This window comes from Tasmannia lanceolata, unplaced genomic scaffold, assembly GCF_043159265.1.
Source record: "Tasmannia lanceolata isolate RefF3 unplaced genomic scaffold, GAP_Taslan_0.1 ptg000018l, whole genome shotgun sequence".
Taxonomy (NCBI): Eukaryota; Viridiplantae; Streptophyta; class Magnoliopsida; order Canellales; family Winteraceae; genus Tasmannia; species Tasmannia lanceolata.
This window is the reverse complement of record NW_027518695.1, coordinates 2,393,657-2,413,371: the sequence shown is the minus strand read 5'-3', so window position 1 is coordinate 2,413,371 and position 19,715 is coordinate 2,393,657. Positions and strand designations below refer to the sequence as shown.

Genomic DNA, 19,715 nt, shown 5'->3' with positions numbered 1-19,715 from the left:
ACTAGGATGGATGCTTTCACTCAATGGGCAAGGAGCTTCATGTCACCTCCATGCTGATTCAGAAGGTGTTTGGTGGCATTCATCTCAGTTCACACTGAGTGAGTGGGGAGGGATGATAACCCTCCTCACACCTGAGCTTTCTTTCTAGCCCATATCGCCTTATAGATAAGATGGCTTCCGTGAGGTGTAAACTCGGAGCTGTTTTATGTTATAATCATGGTTTTAAATTTTGGAAGGTACCAAAACCGAAATTTGCCGTAATTTCAGCCGAAATTTTGAGAAAATGTATATTTTAAAAAAAAGAAATATTACAAACTAATATTTTTTAATTATTACCAAATTTCGGTCCAAATTTTCGGATTTCGTCAAAATTTCAGATTTCGGTGGGGTCCAAAATCGGTACTGAAACTGAAATTTAAAACCTTGGTTATAATCAAGTAGTTATCTATATTTCCAATAACATATTGAAGTGGATTGTCATTTTGCTAGAAATACAAGAAGATATGTACTCCACATTTGAAGTCTGAAAATCAGTTGAGTAATATTTTTCACCAAGGCTCTTGCTCGTGGTCAATTAACTTCTCTATGTTCCAAAACTAGGCATGAGGGATATATAGGCTCTAGCTCGAGGAGTGTTTTCGAGTAGATGTGTGTGGTGGGCTCCAAGTAGGACTCGTACCTATCTCTTAGATTTATTTCCTACTTATAGGGCTTAACTTATTGTTACATAGGAGATCAAGGACATATTTTGATAATGGGCAGAAATCACCTTGTCTTTTATTATATTAATCAGCTGACACTTGACAAAAGCTATCACCGTTTGGTTCCCGGAATTTTTTTGGTTCTTGGGATTTCTGTGGAACAAAAAACTCCCTTGGAGATTGGTGGAAAAAAACTACCCAGAAGTATCCCGTAAAATAAAAATCCCATGTTTGGTTGACCGGAGTAGTGGCAAGGGCTTTGCTTTCGCATCGATTTCGCAATTTCTGTGTCAAAATCCCCACTCAGAATTTGGTGTTTCTACCCATTTTGAGAAGAAGAACATGTTATTGTTACAAGGAGTAGCAACCTTTTCTTCTTCTCCACGTTTTCTTCCTATCTCTGCGACCCCATTTGACAGCACCATCCTCAGAACTGAGAAAACACGCCTCTCCTTCGATTCATGGGTTAGGGTTTCTGTTCTTGCAAAATCGAGAAAATCAAGGATCTGGGCCGCCTCGAAACGGGTACCTCTTGAAACCTATCAAAGTGGTTGGGAAGATCCGGACGTTGGCAGTGGCAGCGACTATGAAGAAGAAGAAAAGTGGGATTCTCAAAGCGATTATGAAGAAGAGGACCAAGAAGCAGCCATTACTGTTAATAGTTCTAAAACTGCCAAGTTCGAGTACGAAGAGCTCGTGAAAGGTTATGGCTCTTAGCCCTCTATTGACCCTTTTTCAAGGTTTATGTAATTTGCTGTAGAACTTTTATATATGTTGGTGTAATTGGCTGTTTATAGTTGGTTATAAGGTTATGTTGAATTAAAAAGTATGCCAAATTTTTTTTTTTTTGGGTACACAAAATTGATGCTATGTTTTTCCTTTTCAGAATGATGGATGTTGTGGGTACACTTTTCTTGTTTTTGCAATTTATTAACATATTTCTGTTATAATTATGAGATGGGCATTGAGTTTGTGTTGGAGTTTGTTGGGAGGAATATTGGAGTCACAAAAAGGAAATGTTGGTTTGTTGTAGGGTATTGTGCTCGAGCAGCCTACAGACTATGTGCAGGTAACATGGGCCTACAAATTTGAATGATCTTACCATAGATGCCTCATTGCTTAAACCTTAAGCCTTCACCAATCAGTTCTCATGGTTTTTTTCATCTAGTCAAATATCTGTGCAATATTATTGTTTCTCTGAAATGTGTGGCATGAAATTGACCCTTTCATGTGTTCTTGCATGATACTTTTCCTGTGTTGAATTGCATGGTAAGATAATATTTAAGATTTATTATTCCCAGAGACTTCAAGATGGACATAATCCAAGGTTCGAGCATTACCAACAGATCAATGCGTTTGGACGTAATTCCATTAGAGTTGATTGAAAAAAGTTTACAACAGTTCTCTTGAAGTTTCTCACATTCATTGTCATATAGATGTTTACTTATGCGGATTATATCTTTTGTAGAAAATCACACGTTGTAAAGTAGACAGGTAAATTAGGTTTTTTTTATTTGGATTCTGAATTTTCTACTTGCAATTGGAAACTCACTCCTTATGGCTCTATTCACTTGTTTTCCCGGGAAAGGAAAGGAAAGGAAAAGAAAGGAAAGGAATCTGACGTGGCAAAATGGAAAGGAAAGGAAAAGAAACTGTGATTTTCACTTGCTTTCTCGCTGTTCACTTGCCCAGAAAGCGAGGGAAAATATGCAGGAAAGTTATTTTCTCGCTGTTCACTTGCCTAGAAAGCAAGGGAAAATATGCAGAAACCCATATTAAACATATTTTGCACAAGATTTTTTTTTTTTTTTTTTTGCATTAAATGCTACCTCACAAACAACACGTACATAGTATGATCCACCAACAGAAATTAAACATAAGTTATAACATTTCTACCAAAGTCTTGGTACACCCAAAATATAGATATACACACATTAGTTCATATATAAACGATTCAACAAAAAATACATAAACATCACAAAGCCAAACGGCCCAGAATGTGCCCCAACATCTCCACTCGATCCATCTCGTCCAGATAAAGGAAGGCCTCAACTTCCTTCTGATGGCCATGCAGGTGAACATAAGCATCAATGAGCTCACCTCTAGCGAAACCATCAATGTTCAACACGGCATCTTTGAGGTCAGGGAGGCTGTGTACCTCACTAGTAGTAATTTTGGCATCAACAACCATTTTAATGCCCGGTCTGCATATAAAACTATAATGTGAGTCAACATACCTCATAAACAAGTGGAAAAAAGTCTAAAATGCTACTGTCATAGGTACTAACTCCACACCAATGGCTAACCCCAAAAACCAAGGAACATTGTGGATGTCCTCTTCACGCTTGTCTTTCAAATCATCATGGCTCTCAATATATGCATTTAAGGCTGCTTCTGCCTCATTCCTTGTGGCATAGGAGCGATAAGATGCTCCATTATACCTGTTCACTTGAAGGTGACAGTCTGCCCAACTCTCGAATATGCCCACCTGTCGTCCCTTGAAAACCACATAAAACTTATCCTTCGCAATTACTTGGTACCACATAAACAACACATAAGCAATTTGTCCAACAACAAATGATAGATAAACAACGTTTACTTAGATGAGAGGCAAATATCATCCATGGATAAACAACGTTTAGCCAAAGATCCCAATCTTCACATAAATCTAATATATCTAAACATTACACCCATCCATAAAACCAATAGTTTCATCAAACTATTACACCCATAGTTCAATCCATAAAACCTAGTTCCATCCATAAAACCAACAACACATAGTTCCATCAAACAAATACACCTAAAATATATATAAACATAACACAAACATAGTTTATAAGTAAAAGGTTCATAAGTAACCCATAGTTCCATTCATAAAAAGACCCAAGAACAAAAAAAAACCATCAATCGAAACGGTTCAAGACATAGACCCAGCCAAACGGCGCAGAATGCGCCCCACCATCTCCACTCGGTCCATCTCCTCCAGAGAAAGGAATGCTTCAGCTTCCTTATGATGCCCGTGCAGGTACACATAAGCATCAACGAGCTCACCTCTGGGGAAACTCCCAATGTTTAGCACTGCATCTTTCAGGTCAGGGAGGCTATGCACCTCACCAGTAGTAATTATGGCATCAGCAACCCTATTAATGCTGGAAGACACAACCTGCAACTCCGATAGAAGTGCAGCATTATGACGCTTCTTTGACTTCTTCCCACCACTAGTAGAAGTTGGGCCCCTGATAGGAGAAGAGTCACTGTAGCCCATGCTAACATCTACGACAGGTGTAGATGAAGAAGTTCTACCACGAGGCGGAGTACGGAGGAAGCTGTCGTCCATATCATCGAGTCCAACCGGAAGGGTCGATGAAGAAGCACCATGTGTGTCCTGCGTCGTCTGAGTGGGATCCCTTCTTACATCTCTGACATCCTCTCCACGTGCGTAATCATCATCGCAGACATCTTTCATTTCTTCGTAGAGGGGATACGGTTTGCTAAAGAAGCGATGGTGTTCTGGATGCAACTGTAAAAAAGAAAGGAATTGTCACGGAATATTATTTAAACATGTAACTTATTAATGGAGGAAGCGATATACGAAAAATAAATATTACCCTCAAGTATTCATTCTTCACTTCTTCGTCAACCGATAACTTGCATATGGTTTCATCCCAGCCAAAGCCACTGAGATTTATGATGGAGTTCAGAGTCCTATAGGTTGTCTTCAATGTCTTCAACCGATTTTTCAAATGCTCTTTCGTTAGGGTCATGTTGAGGACAGTAACCAGTTCCTGCGGAACAGCAAAATAAGCGCACTCTTTTAAAACAACACCAGTTTCTGCCCCTCGGCGATCTGATTCTTAAGGGTTGCCAAGAGAGCCCCATCCCTAGTCTGATTCTATGAGACATTCACCTTCTTATCCGTTGTACCTGTAGTTACTGCCATCTCACCTGCAAATTTTTGAAACACTTCATATAAAAAATATTCAATCATAGAATTATAGATAACCAATAGGCATAAGCAATCATAGAAGTTACATTAACCAATACTGTAGCAAACATACAAATTACATAAACATATCTCAACTCAGCACACCAAATGAGTATCTATAAAATAGTACACCACAAAGAAAGGAATATAATGTACAGTTCCAACAAAGTACACATCGAAAATGTAAACACAGGTGCGCAACTGTTGCGACCATGTCGTTTCCTAACGACGATGACGTGCTTGGAAATCATTCCACATCTGATTCATGATTGTGGTTCGAGTGTTACGACCTTCCCTTAAATCCTCGGCCTTGGTCATAGGAGGAGGAGGAGGAACAGGTCCATCCTCCTCTTCCTCTTCAGGTGGAAGCAATGCCAGCTCATCGTCAACATCCTGAATGTAGGCATCGTCAGGCATCTCCCTCCTAATGTGGTTGTGGACGCAGCAACAGGCCAATACTATGTCGATTTGCTTGTCATATGAGTACATGGGTGCTGAATTTAATATGCCGAATCGCTTCTTCAGGACACCAAAAGTTCGCTCGATTACATTCCTCGCCGAAGAATGCCGTTGGTTATACAACTCCTCGGGTTTTGTAGGTCTGCACCCTCTAATCTGATTGAGATGGTAACCAATACCTCGGATTGGAGTTATAAAATGGGACAGGCACGGATACCCGGCATCACCAAAGTAAAACTTTCCTACAATCAAAGAAAGGATTATACTTAAATTAGCTATGTACTACGGGAACTGCATCGGTACAAACGGAATAATAAGGTAACTATTACCTGGTAAAATAGGAATCCCGTTCTGCTTTGATATGGTAGATGCTAACACCCGTGAGTCCGATGCCGACCCCTCCCACCCACAAAGGACGTACGTAAACTTTAGGTCAAGTCGCAACAGGCTAACACATTTTGAGATGGGAAGTGCTTACGACAAATATATCTTTTCTGAATATCCTGAGATACTTTTGCAGGAATGTGCGCCTCGTCAATTGCACTGATACAATCCTATAATATGGACATTCAGATGTCAACCATCACTGTGAACAGGTCTCAATCACTAACAACCTACAGTCGAAATACGTAGCTATCGTAAACGTACCTTAAAGTAAGGCATGAAATTATGATTATCAAGTATTGCCCGTGGTGTCTCCCTTGATGGACGTACTATGAACATGTATTGCAGAATGAGAACAACATCGAGAACCTTATTAAAATACTTGAAACAGTTGCCCCAAACCTTCTTGTGGTTGCCCTAATAATACGATTCCTTTCGTTGTGTGCAAGCACACTTAAGAAAATCATAACTTGTTCCTCAACAGTGCAATGAATTGTGTCTTCCAGCAAGGTAGTGTTTCTGAAAAGGCCCACGAAGGTACGGAAGCACCGAACATCCATACGAAGAAGAGCAACACAATGGTCCTCTGCATTCGTGATACGTCTAACAAAGGTCCTACAGGTTAGCTACCCGCTTTCGTAAGGTGCTCTTGTAATATTCTGCTCTAGGTATAGTCGAACCCTAAGCGTAACTGCAGTCGTCGCAGAGATTACTATAGCTGCAGCTCGAAGGATCAACATGCGTCTATCTGCTGGCTGTCGAGGCATGATGGTAGCCCTACCAAATACTAAAAAAACACATAATTGAATATAAGAACCCAACCACCAAAGATACCATAACCACAGTCACAACAATTGAAATAAAACTCCCACATCCGACAACAATCATCCACAACGACAGACACCCACATTGAAACCCCCGAAAAAATACAAAACCCTTTTTTACCAATTGCCGAATAAAACGGCAAGTAAACTGCAAAAATGCAAGCAAGCATCCACCGAGGCATTTTATATTGAGAACCATGAAAGAGGCATTATATATATAAAGAAACAAAGAACAAGAAACAAATAAACCCCAAATAAAATAGACATTATAAACACTACAACAAAGAGGCATTATAGAAACAAAGAACATTCATCTACACCCCTAATTGAAGCCCTATTTTCCAAAATACTATAAAAAATTAACAGATAAACACTACAATAAACTTCAAAAAAAACTGAGTCCCTACTAAAATCAGTACAATGAAAGCCTAATTCAAGCCCTATTTTCCAAAATCCGAGCCCAGATTTCCCAAATGCAGGCCCTATTTTCCCAAAAACCAGCCCATGTTCAACCCAAACACAGACATGAAAAAAATGAAAAAATAAACACAGAAAGGTGTATTTGCAAAAAATAGGAAAAAAAAAGAGAAAAGGAGGGGAGGGAGACGAGATCTAACTTGTTTTTAGTTGGCCGGAGGGGAGAGCTCGTCGAAGAAGGTGATATCACCGGTCGGATTCGTCGAGAAGAGGACGACCGTACAAATCCGAATCCTATGAACCATAAAAAGAAGAAGCTTTGTTGGAAAAGAAGCAGAAAAAACGTCAATAAATGAGAAAAAACAACACTGAAATTTGGATTTGCAGAAAAAAGGAAAAAAATGGACAAAAGGAGGGAGAGGGAGACGAGATCTAACCTTTTTTTGTTTGGCCGGAGGGGAGAGCTCGCCGGAGAAGGTGATATCGCCGGCCGGATTTGTCGAGAAGAGGACAAGCGTACAAATCTGAACCCTAAGAACCATAAGAAGAAGATTTGTTGGAAAAGAAGCATAAGAGAAAAAAAACCCCAACAAATGAAAAAAAAAAACACAGAAATCTGGACTTGCAGAAAAAAAGGACAAAAGGAGGGACAGGGAGATGGGATCTAACCTTTTTTCGAAGTTAGCCGGAGGGTGACCTCGCCGGAGAAGACGAGAAGACAACTAAAACCGAAAAAAAGTATAAGAGAGAGAGAGATGCTGAGAGAGGGACGAATAGAGAGAGAGATGGAGCTTACCGGCTCTGCTATTCTCGTCGGAGAGACGCACTTGTTTTCCTTTGCTTGAAGATGAAGAAGAGAGAAGCATTGAAATTTTTGTGTGAAAGAGTGAAGAAGTCTCGTGAAAAGGGTTGTGAAAAGTCGAGCCCGTAACTTTTTCTCAGGAAAATCGCAGAATCTCGAGGTTTTGGTGAGAAAATATCTCACGACTTTGTGAGAAAGTTTGTTTTCCACGTAATATTTTTCGTATTACCACGTAGGTAATTCATTTTCGCGAGAAACCAACAGAACACCGATTTTTTGGGTTTCTCGGGAAAAAATACGCCCATTTCTTCTCCTTTCCTTTCTCGAGAAGGCGAGTGAACAGAGCCTATGGGAAGTCACCTCTTACTAGCTCATTAAACCAAATGTTTCTTTCTGGTTGACTCGAACATCAGACTCCATAGACTATCTCAATGATTCAAACCCAGTGGTATCATTAATAGGGATGGCTTGGAGGTTTATGCGTCTTTTAGGATATGGAGAGTTGATTAGAGTTGAGAGTGACATTGATTGTTATGTGGCTTCTTGGTTACGAGGGCCCTATTAGATGAGTTGGCTAGGTTAGCATGACATGTAATGTGTGATAAAGTTACCATAGCAATGACTTGTCCATCTAGCACAATATGGAATTATTTTGTGAACACTAGAAGAAAGCCACTCCAATTGGGAAGCATTAAAACAATTTTTGATGCTTCTAGTTGTGGGAATCCAGGGCAGGTGGGCATTGGAGGAACCATTAGAGATGGAAATGGTGAGGTTAGACTCACTTTAGCAGGTCTGGTGGGAGAGAAGGGGTCTATAGATGCAGAAGCGTTGGATCTTAGACAAGGAGTTAGATTACTAATTCTGTTTCTTAGTGAGACATTGTATGTTGTAGGAGATTCACTAAACATTGTTAGATGGATGAGATCAGGGGTGGGATACCCGTGGAGTCTCATGCATGTGTTTGAAGAAGTTTTGGACTGACTAGCCACCAGATGCAATTCTGTCAGGTACGGAGAGAAGCCAATGTGGATAGATTAGAGACCATATGCCATTGTAGTTATAGGGCAGGACTATAATGTAGCAATCACATAACATTGGTTCGTGCCCGGTCATCTTTGCTTGACTTTCCTTATATTTTATATTTTTATCTGTTACTTCATAAAATTTGATAATATTCAGAAAGGAAATAGACGCTTTTTGGATCTGAGTTTACCCTAACATTAGCTAGCAGTGCGGTTTGTTCAACACACATGTCCACATTGGTTCTAGCATTCCTTACGTGTTTCCAGTCTTCTAGTGCTTCCTTTTGCTGTCTTCATGCTGAATCTGAATGGTCTCTGAACATCTGCGCTGTTAATTGCTATATAATTAATTGCACTACAACTATATGTTGGTCTAAAACTTTCTAATTGATGTAAGGTGTCACCAATTTTTTTTTTTTTGGGTGATTATTATGTGTGGGAAAATTTACATGTGAATAGGTAGACAAAAATCATAAAATCAACCCTTCCATGCTTGTTTCACTCTTCTAAGGTTTCCTTTTGAGCGTATCTGCTGCCTTTATTAGCTTGCTTTGGGGCCTTTTGGACGCTACATTACTGTTATTGCCATGTAGTTCTTGAACATCTTTATGACCCTGTTTTTTTAATCATTCTCCTTCCTCCTTGCTTTTGCAATTTTTTTCGGCTTTGTGACAATTATGGTGCTAATAAGCATCTGGCCTAACTATATCTTTATTTTGAATCTTGCAGAGGTTGAACTACTATTAGAACCTGAAGAAAGCACAATTTTGAGACAGAATGAAGCTCCTGTTCTCAGCAAAATATCCACTGTTAAGTCCTGCAGTCTTTGAGCAGTGCTTTCTTTGTTCATTAATATTTATACTACGATTATGGTTGTCCCGTTGTAGTGCAATAATTGTTACTTTGAATGATAGAATTATAGTTGCCTTTAAAAGTGATTTTACCACAGATGGAAGATTATGTGCTTATTAATGTCAGCTGTTCTACTTTTTTGACTCCTTAAAATATTGTATCTCTAATACAGACAAAATGGAGCCCATTTCATTCTCTTGCGTTATCAGGGCAGATACCTTTCATGGATAAGCTACTTGAATGTGGTGTCCTTATTGATGCTGTAGATAAGGTAAGCTGTCTTTTGTTATTCAGCACTTCAGCCTTCAATATTGCCCTTTCTTACCTGCAGAAATAGAGCTTGAGTAGGTTTGGTAAAACAGGATGGACTCACTGCTCTTCACAAGGCAGTGATAGGTAAAAAGGAGGCTGTTATTAGTCATCTTCTGAGAAAAGGTGCAAATCCTCATGTCAGAGATACGGTGAGCAAAATACTTCCGTATTCTAATATTGTGCTGCCTTATTCATTTCCAAAGAATGTAAAGTTTAGTGTTTGCCCTTGTGGTAGGATGGTGTGACCCCACTGCATTATGCAGTTCAAGTTGGAGCTATGCAGACTGTCAAGTTATTGATTAAATATAAGGTTGACATAAATGTTGCAGATAATGTGAGTGACAATGGTTTGTCATATATATATATATATATATATATATATTTCCTACTCGGAATCGGAATCATTTTATGAGTTCTTACTTCTTGTTTACTATTATTTGTTCAGGAAGGCTGGACCCCATTGCATGTTGCCATACAAAGTAGGTGTAGAAATATAGCAAAAGTTTTGTTGGTCAATGGTGCAGATAAGACAAGAAGAAATCAGGTAATTTTATTAAAAATCAAGATTCTAGTACTGGTCAATGAGATATATTCTAACTGTCTCAAAAGAGTGTATATATGAGTGTAATATTTCCTCTCAACTTTTGGCGTTCACCTTTATCTTGTTTTCCTTGCTAAAATATCCACGAGGAGTACTTAAGCACAATGGGAGTCTTATCTCAGGATGCCGATTGTATTTTTCTTTGATTAGGTGGGTCTGCAATAAACCTGTGTTGCCACTTACCATTTAGCATCTTTATACAATGACATGTTAATTGCAGAAAATGGTATAAAATTAACAGGATCAGTTGCTCCACCTATTGAATTCCATTTTTTTTGAATGGCACCTAATGAATTCCATATTTTAGAACATTAAAAGAAATAGCCACAAGCCTCCTAAATCTTGTAGTTTGATGGTCCCAAATTCCAAGAAATGCAGAAATGAGTTCTCTCGGTTCTAATGGTACATAAGGAGATTTCATGTCTCAAGGAATATGTGCTATCCCATAGCTTAAAAAGGCTGAAAAGGGCATTTGAATTTAATAAAATAATAAACTTTAGAGTTTAGATACAAAAAATAATTTGATTGGTATATCTTTTGTGTAGGAGGGAGGGAGGGAATGAGTGTATTTTGAGGAAACCTAACTATGTCCAAAGAAGGACTATGATGTGGCGTATCGGAAACTGAAGTAAGATCACCGTCTTACCTTGAAGAAAGCTCTTGAATCTACAAGAGAAAGGGAAGAAATATGAAATTTCATTCAATGCAAAAACCGCTTTTCAAGCATAAATATGACCCTCTTTTGTAGACTAAAAGCTACTTTTCAAACTCAATCTCTAGGATTAGGATGAGCCTCATCTCTAGTACTGGATAAAACCTTTTTTTAAATTAGATTGGATAAATCCTATCTTTAGCTAACTAATTAAGATAATCATTATACAAAAAATAGCTAACAGAGTCCTAAAAATAACTTTTTATATCATATCCCCTCCGCTTGGGAAATACTCGCCTCGAATTGTCGACTGGATCCGATTCATGGTACTCAAATAGATCTGGAACATTGAATGTCCTCGATATTGCCATGCTTACAGGAAGATCAACAATATATGCATTGTCATTTATCTTCTTGATTGTATGGGACGGGCCTCTCTTCTTATTCTTTAACTTGTTGTTTGTCCCAACTAGAAAACGTTCTTTCCTTAGATGAACCATCACTTTATCACCCTCTTTGAATACTTTCAAACGCTTGTGTTAATCAACGTCTTTCTTATATTTGGCATTAGCTTCTTGCAACTTTTTTTGGACATCGGCATGCACAGTCACGATCCTCTCAACCATTTTTGTTAGTAGCAACACTCATTCCTGGATGCTTTGATAATGACACGAGATCCAATGTATGTTTTGGAACACGGCCATAAACGCTCTTGAAAGGAGATTTGCCTGTAGATCGGTTCGCATATTGTTGAAAGCAAACAAAGTTTGAGCAAGAGAAAAATCCCACTGCTTGGGCTTATCTCTAGATAGGCACCAGATGATGTTCCCTAAAGTACGATTCACTACCTCTGTCTGATGGTCCGTTTGGGGATGGTACACATTGTTGTACTGTAAAGTAGTATCGGATTGTCTCCATGATGTCCTCCAAAAAATGGCTTAAAAACTTTGTAGCATGATCTGAGGTGATTGTCTTTGGCACACCATTTAAACATACAACCTCCTTGAAGAATAGATTGGCCACATTTGTTGCATCCATCGTCTTCTTGCACGGGACAAAGTGTGCCATCTTAGAGAACCTATTAACAATAACAACTACAGAATCAATACCTCGTTGAATCCACGAGGGCCAACACGAAGTCCATAGACAAGTCCTTGGGTGAAATCATCTAGACTTTTTCCGCTCTGATTGTATATGCAGATTCTAACGAACTGCATGTGAGAGCTCTCTTCACCGGCCTTCGCTTCTACAACTGATCTTTCTATTTTTTTCTATTGGTGGATGGAATTCAAAGAATGCAATCGCTTGGGCATTGAAGCTTTATGGGCCCATGGAGGTTAGCAAATATATGTTTTGGATGTAACCGAACTATACATGGAGTTGATTCCTTCCTTAGGCATACACCAAGATCTGCAAATAACATGGCGGATTATCTTGCAAATGAAGTCTTCAACATAGATGGTCTAGTTGTTGCTAGTGTGGTTCCCTTGTAATTGTCGGTTGTGTGCACTGATCAAGAGTTACAACTGGCAACACTTCATTGGTGCTGCTATATTTTTTCTTTCTTCATGAACAATTATTTCCTTGTTACTGCTCAAATAAGAGAATCCTGACCCTTTTCCTTCAGATGACATATTCAACCTATTCATGCCCAACACTCTTGGCTTAACAAATTGATGATCCATCCAACTTTAGCTGTTGTGACCAAACCTTCAAGTACTTCATTCTACTAATCTTGCAGCCCTACCATCAAATGCACAGATCCTGCATGGTAATTTTATTTACTATTATTTTGCTTATCCATTTTCCTTTTCACGAGCGCCCCTATCATTTTTCTGTGGAGGGAACTAATGACCTGTTTCCCCTCCCCGGAAGTCTATAAATCTGCAGTGGATTGTCTTGGTTTGCATTTTTACAGTCACACAAATTGAATATAATTAATATTCCTCAAAAAAGAATAAAAAGATTAATTCAATATTAATTATATTTTCTATAATTAAGTGAAAATAAAATTGAAATATTCAATTTTCAATGAAAATACTCAATGAATATAATTGAATATAATAAAATCAAAGAAACAGTACCGTCTGTTGTCTTGACTTGCTTTTATGTAGTTAAGCGCTTTTATGTAATTAAGCATTTAAAAGTGCTTCTGTCACAGTTCAAATGGAAGTTGTATAAAGGCATGTGAATTACATCAAACAGAATTGCCAAAGCAGCGCTAACATTTTTGCATTGATTATCATGCTTCAGGATGGAAAGACACCTCTGGACCTAAGCTTCTGTTTTGGCAAGGATTTCAAGTCTTACGAGCTTGCAAAGCTGCTAAAGCTCGTACCAGCAAACAGGGATCCTTGGGCTGCGTAACTCCACGACATGGGGTAGAAGCTATAGTAATACATTCTTTGCATCTCATAATTAATACCATCGTGAAATCTTTTGTAGAGTTTATGCATCATCAGTTCACTTCGGACAGTTAATTGATAGTCACGTTCTGATATTGTATTTACACTTTACAGCCGAATTTATGCTGATGTCATGTTGAAAGGAGGGTATTTGGATTTTGCAAAAACATTTGCATTTTAGAGATCTCATAACTCAAAAAACTCGTCATCAGCCTGCCAGACAGGTTGCTTCTGTTATTATTGTTCATCAACATTGTTATCTTTGCTGTTTCTGTTCTAATCTTGTTTATAAAATATCAAATGATAGGAACGGCGATGATGTTCTTTTATCGGCACTCCTTCTCTATGATACAGTTCTCTTTTTTATGATCAAATGAACAGGCCAAAAGTCTACACCCAGACACAACGAAGACCACCCAATCCAAAAGTATCACTTCAATCTCACTAGGAAATTCATCAAGCCCGAAACTATTACAGACTATGTTACACGGATTCTTATGAATGTGTTTTTTTTTTCCGAATATTTCTACAACAACTTTACAATTACTGCATGTTTTTTTGTTTTATCCATCGTAATAGTAAGTTTTTTTTAAAGAAATGAAACATCATATTTACTTAATCAAATTAAAATTTTAATTATAAAATCAAAATTTCATGTAAAAAACTTATAATTTGAGAATTGACTAAAATATTTTGTCGAATCCATTAATCTTTCTTTTTAAGGTTTACCTAATCCGACAATCGATATAGTCGTATCAAATTCCGTCACTTGTACCTGAACTGATGAACATTGAATTCTGACAAGTAGTTTTTTAACTTAATGAAACATGGAGCAGAATTTTTCAATGTAGGTATTGCCAAATGTTCTTGTCAGATTTTCATGTGATCAACAGAGAGTTGGCAACCTACGTGGTCTTGTTTTGTTTCCTATGATTCACTCATTGAGTCCAGTTGTCACGAGCTACATTCTGAGTTTTGTTTTTGTATTAGTTCTAGTGAACTGAGATGGGCTCCTTGTACCTCACTGTACATGTGTGGATTCTACAGTCAGGATGTAGACTGTTTGGTATGGAGGGCTCTACCATAATATGATTTCACATTGACTGAGGACATAGCTTTAGCTGATCATTTTGTTGTCTTCAAACAAACAAACAAACAAACAAACTTAAATTGAAATCAAATCAATAGTCCACATTCAATGAGCAGAAATCTTTTTATCAGATATTGATATTTTAGTGTGTGTGATATTTATCTGATGGCCTATTCATAGTAGGCTTTAGTAGATGGATACTTGAATTCTGTCATTATTCAACCATGTATATTGAGGTATTGATTTGAAAAAAAAAAAAAAAAAACTTGAATCTGTGGGGTGCAACTATCATAAATGACCTCAACAAATGAGGTGTAGTGACCATTTGAATCTTGACTCAGGTTCTTGTAAAACAAATTTTACACCCATTTTTCTTTTACTTTTGAAAGAAATGCCCATGTAAGATTTGTGTTATGCCAAAAGAAACAGAGCCTTGGTAAAAGTTTTTTCTTTTCTTTTCTCATCTTTCTCTTGTGACTACTTTGAATGAATGTGTTTGTTTTTCTCTTGTGAAAATGTTCTTCAGTAACATGAACATGCAACAGGTTTGGCAATGAATGAACCCAAAAAAAAGGGTACAAGTGGGAATTGCTAGGGACCATCGCAAAAGGGATTTCACGTGCCAGCTGTTGCATGAGAGTGCAACCATGAACAAGACAAAATCTGATTAAAATTGAGCCTATGTGGCTGCTCTCTCATGCAACAGCCGGTCCGCCAAATGCCTTCTTCCATGGTCCCTAGCAACTCCTTGTTTGTTTTTATAAATCTCCAAACTTCTCTATTATTGTCCCTTCTCCCGGCAAGTTATTCACAAGGAGACCGTCCTATGTGCAGGAGGGACCCACTTGTGACATTATTGTTACCTAAAAATGAGGAGCAATGAATCCTAGGGCCCCAACCCTACACGACAAAGGTGAGATCTTTCATAATTGGCCGGAATTGTGGTCTCTGATCGAATCAACGGACCGGATCACGTCCATCTGGAATGTGGTGGGCCCTATCATTTTAAACCAACGGAGCCGGTAACGGTGTGAGCCTCTTGTCAACGTTATTTTAAAGCATTGATTAAACTGTACGACACTTGAATTAGTTGAATATCACGTAATGGCATTTCGGGTATTTCACTCGGAGGGGTAATTTTGTAATTGAAGAAACTCCCAATGTGAAAGGTGGATTCTCCCAACTGACCAAAACAGGTAGTAAGGTTGGATTTTAAGAAAGCGATGGGGTACGTACGTTTGGCAGAATAACAGCCACCCAATTTCGCGGGAAGAGATCTCGACCGTTCATTTTCTTTTTCTTTTATTCAATTTTGCCCCAACAATAGATGATGATAAGATTGAAGGGTAGTCATCCAAATCAAATCTCCAAAAAGGATAGACAGTGAGAAGTGGGGCCCACTTGTTCAGACCATTTGATTAGACAACTAGAAAATAAGTGGGACCCGGTATCAGTTCTTTACCAATAATGACCTTCCTTCATTACCTGTTAATCATGTTTTATCCATAAAAAACAGCAATTATCGCTCAATCCGAGTCAAATTTTTCTCAGAAAAAAATCATGAAAAAAAAAAAAAAAAAAAAAAAAAAACTTCTTAAAACTCTCTACTTATATATACAGAGAAGAGATAGGGAGTTTGATAGACGAAGGCAAAAACAACATCGCCTCCTCGCGCAGATTATCCGGCGACTTTCCGACGATTAGACACGTCATCTCGTATTTTCCGACCGGTGTTTCGGAAAGAGGGAGATGGGAAGAGAATGAGGAGCTGTTTCCGGCGTCAATGTCTCCGACCTGCCCCGACTACTTCTCCGACCTCCTCTGCGGGGAGGACGCCAGAATATTATCGGAGGACGAGCCGGAATATTCTACCGATCTAGAGTTCCCGGCGGATTTCGAGGAATCGATCGCCGGATTCTTAGAAGACGAGGGAGATTACGCCCCTGGATTGGATTATCCGGCGAGATTCCGGTCCCGATCACTGGACCCCTCCGCTCGGAAGGAGGCAGTGTGTTGGATTCTCAAGGTAATACCGATGTGCTAACCACCCCCCCAAAAAAAAACAAAAAACAAAAAACATACTGATGTGCTAACGTGCGCATGTACTGTAGTCCTCGCTAGCTTGCGCTTTCCCGAAGCCAGGGGGAATCGCCTGGCGCACGTTAGCACATCCCAGGCTGTTGCTAACATGCGCACATGGCTTTCTGTCTGCTTAATCAGAGCAAAATCATAAAAAATAGGCAAAAATTACGGTTCTGCCATCGGGCATCGATTCTGAGTCGGTGGTGCTGGTTTGCTCCGGCGCATTTTAGATCTTCGCCATCTATCTTTGGCCTTATTGGAGCAGTTTCTTATTTTGCGCAGGTGCAAGCGTTCTATCGTTTCCAACCGTTAACGGCGTATCTTTCCGTTAATTACATGGACAGATTTCTCTCGGCTCACCGTTTGCCAGTAAGCCCTTATTAACTGTAAAGGCAAAAAAAAATAAAAAATCACTCTTTTGTCTTCTTCAAATAACACTAGTGTTTTCTTTTCGTTGAGAACATGTTTTAATAATCGCACGACCATGCTTACTATATCGGCACAACCATGTTTTAATTGCACAAACCAACTTATAAGAGCTTTTTAGGAACTGTAATAACCGTAAAACAGCTCTTTAATATATTGATAAATTTGTTGTATTATCATCAAAGCAAGCGAATGGATGGCCCTTACAGCTCTTATGTGTAGCTTCCTTGTCCTTGGCTGCTAAAATGGAGGAAACCGTAGTTCCTTCTCTTCTGGATCTCCAGGTATATATATCTTTGTGACCATGGATTCTTTGCTTATTTTTTCATTGAACCATGTAACTAGAGTGGTTGACTATTATAGATCGAGGGTGCTCGATTCATCTTCGGACCTCGGACAATTCGCAGAATGGAACTTCTTATCTTGACTGCTTTGGACTGGAGACTCAGATCCATAACACCCTTTAGCTTCATTGAGTTCTTTGCTTACAAGCTTGATTCGGGTGGAATCTCGATCAAATTCTTGGTTTCGCGAGCGACCCAGATGATTCTAACCATCATCAAAGGTAATCTATATATATAGTTCTCAAAGAAACGAATAAATGATTGAATGACACCAACTCTAGTAATGATTAAATAACACTAAGGGGCCGTTTGGATAGGCAGATTTTAGAATCGGGGTTTTTTCAAAATCGTAGCTAAGAGACAAGGAGAAGAAGTCGACCAGCCGTTGTTTTTGACTCGTTTTTTTAAAATCTCGGATGCTAGAGAGTATCAGATCCTCCAATATTTTCAGGTTTTAGAAATCTCGGATGCTAGAGAGATTTTTAAAATCTGAATTTCTCACTTAAAATCCAAGAAACGCTGTCAGGACAGCATACAACAGCTTGATCATGAACCCTCTTTTACACTGTTTTCAAACTAAAAAGCTAGATTCTAAAATCCGCGTATCCAAACGGCCCCTAAATCTAACAGCTTAAGCTTATGGAGCAATTGGTTGTTTCACATGGTATCAGAGCTATTGCCTCACGACAGGTCCTGGGATCAAAACCCAACAACTCATTGATATTAAAAATTCACGTGTATGGCTGTTTAAACATCTGCATTAATGATGGCATCCTTTGTATATGGCACAGAGATTGATTTCCTGGACTATTGCCCATCATCAGTGGCTGCTGCTGCCATACTTTGGGCCGCCGATGGAATCCCAGATCTCTCTGTGGCTATCAATCCACGAAACGCAGTTTCATGGTGTATTGGATTGAGCAGTGTAAGAAAGTAATTTGTGATAATGGTTATGGGGGTATCTAAAACAAAGAACTATACCAACTAGAAAAACCGGTATCACTTTTGCAGGACAGGATTATCAGTTGCTACAGATTAATGCAAGAAATTGTGGTCGATGGCCGCCGGAGAAAGGCCCCGAAAGTTCTACAACAACTCAGAGTTACAACTCCGGTCGGCATGGGCTCTGGGGATTCGTCTTCCTCATTTTCTTCCTCTCCCAACAAAAGGAGAAAGCTAAATAACTGCTTATGGGTAGATGAAGACAAGGAGGGACCATAAAAAATATGATAATAGAAGTTCCTAAATTGGGTTAGGGAGAATCCTCAGTATTTTAAAGGGGATTTTGAGGATGGGTTGATTTAACTAAATGATGTAGATTAGTATATTGGATATGTTTGGGAGTTGGGAGACTTGATTTTTGTTCTTCCTTCGTTTTTCTTTCTGGGTGTTGTTAATTAATGTCTGATGATGGGTTTGCAGATTCCCAAGGGAGTGGAATTTCTTTCTTTCTTTTTTGTGTGTGAGAGAGATGGTGGGTCATGTTGGAGATAGGAAAAGGAACATGATGAGGTTAGGTAAATAATGGAGAGATGGGTGTTGAATTGTGCTGTGAGATTAGTCAAGCTTCTCACTCGGTTCACCATCATTGCTTCATTTTCTTCTTCTTTTATTAAAGGAGGAGGGCATAGCTCTTTAGGCTTTGAGCTGTGTGTTATGTGTCTGCGGACCGTGTGTAGACTCGAGTGTATGTGTGTTGGAGAGAGCAAAGGCCTCTTTCCAATGGCCCCAGTTTTGGCCTAAAAATACAAAGGTCTTTGGAGGACCTTTAAGAGCTGTTGTATTGGTGTTCATTTAATGAAACTTTTATATTTCTATACTATTTCTGCCCATTACTCTCTCTCTCTCTCTCTCTCTCTCTCTCTCTCACACACACACTCACACACGGGCCAGGTCAATCCGAATTCAACCCAATTTCAGCTAGGATTAGGTTGGGTTAGGTTTGGGAAAACCCAGCCTGATTTAATTAATTTAAAGTTGGTTTGGCATTATTACCTTGGGTTGGGAAACGCCAACTTGATTTAATTTTGGGTCCAGTCGGGGTTGAGGGCCTTGATGCCTTGGGCAACCCGACCAAACCCAAACCCAATCATCTCTAATTTTATTGTTATTTTATCACGATTTTTTAAAATCTTTTGGTCATATTTTGGTTTTTTTTTATTTATCTTTTTGCTCCGGGCCAACCCTAACCTAGCCAGACCCAACTTGCTAAGATTTGGAAAATCAGGTCGACGGATTGGGTTAGGGTTGAGAGGACGGGTTGGCTTAGGGTTGACTGTCCTTGGACCCAAGACTTGGGTTACAGTTAAGGTAATACCACCTCAGGTTCGACTAGGATTGGCCTCAACCTGACC

At 39.0% G+C, this 19,715-nt stretch overlaps 2 protein-coding genes across 12 annotated transcripts; both read left to right on the top strand.

Annotated features, from left to right (window-relative positions):
• Window positions 1-770: 770 nt before the first annotated feature.
• Window positions 771-15,729, top strand: EMB506 (Ankyrin repeat family protein). 10 transcript variants are annotated; one of them, XR_013236323.1, is made up of 9 exons: window positions 771-1,404; window positions 9,327-9,406; window positions 9,622-9,720; window positions 9,812-9,910; window positions 9,997-10,095; window positions 10,207-10,305; window positions 13,268-13,395; window positions 13,534-13,643; window positions 13,801-13,987. XR_013236323.1 is itself a non-coding variant. In XM_077360839.1 (8 exons), exons 1-7 carry the CDS (start codon window positions 1,044-1,046, stop codon window positions 13,379-13,381), a joined length of 951 nt encoding a protein of 316 aa, XP_077216954.1. In that variant the 5' UTR covers window positions 771-1,043; the 3' UTR covers window positions 13,382-13,395; window positions 15,344-15,729. The 10 variants fall into 10 exon arrangements, 5 of the variants coding, with proteins under 5 accessions (XP_077216954.1, XP_077216952.1, XP_077216953.1 ...); XR_013236321.1 differs by having other exon boundaries at window positions 13,727-13,987; XR_013236320.1 differs by having other exon boundaries at window positions 772-1,404; window positions 13,268-13,407; window positions 13,727-13,987.
• A 141-nt stretch (window positions 15,730-15,870) lies between these two features.
• LOC143851410 (cyclin-D1-1-like) lies at window positions 15,871-19,183 on the top strand. 2 transcript variants are annotated; one of them, XM_077360833.1, is made up of 6 exons: window positions 16,046-16,535; window positions 16,874-16,960; window positions 17,203-17,301; window positions 17,381-17,582; window positions 18,153-18,286; window positions 18,373-19,183. In XM_077360833.1, the coding sequence occupies exons 1-6, from the start codon at window positions 16,293-16,295 to the stop codon at window positions 18,580-18,582; spliced, it is 975 nt and encodes a 324-aa protein (XP_077216948.1). In that variant the 5' UTR covers window positions 16,046-16,292; the 3' UTR covers window positions 18,583-19,183. The 2 variants fall into 2 exon arrangements, with proteins under 2 accessions (XP_077216949.1, XP_077216948.1); XM_077360834.1 differs by lacking the exon at window positions 18,153-18,286 and having other exon boundaries at window positions 15,871-16,535.
• Window positions 19,184-19,715: the final 532 nt, after the last annotated feature.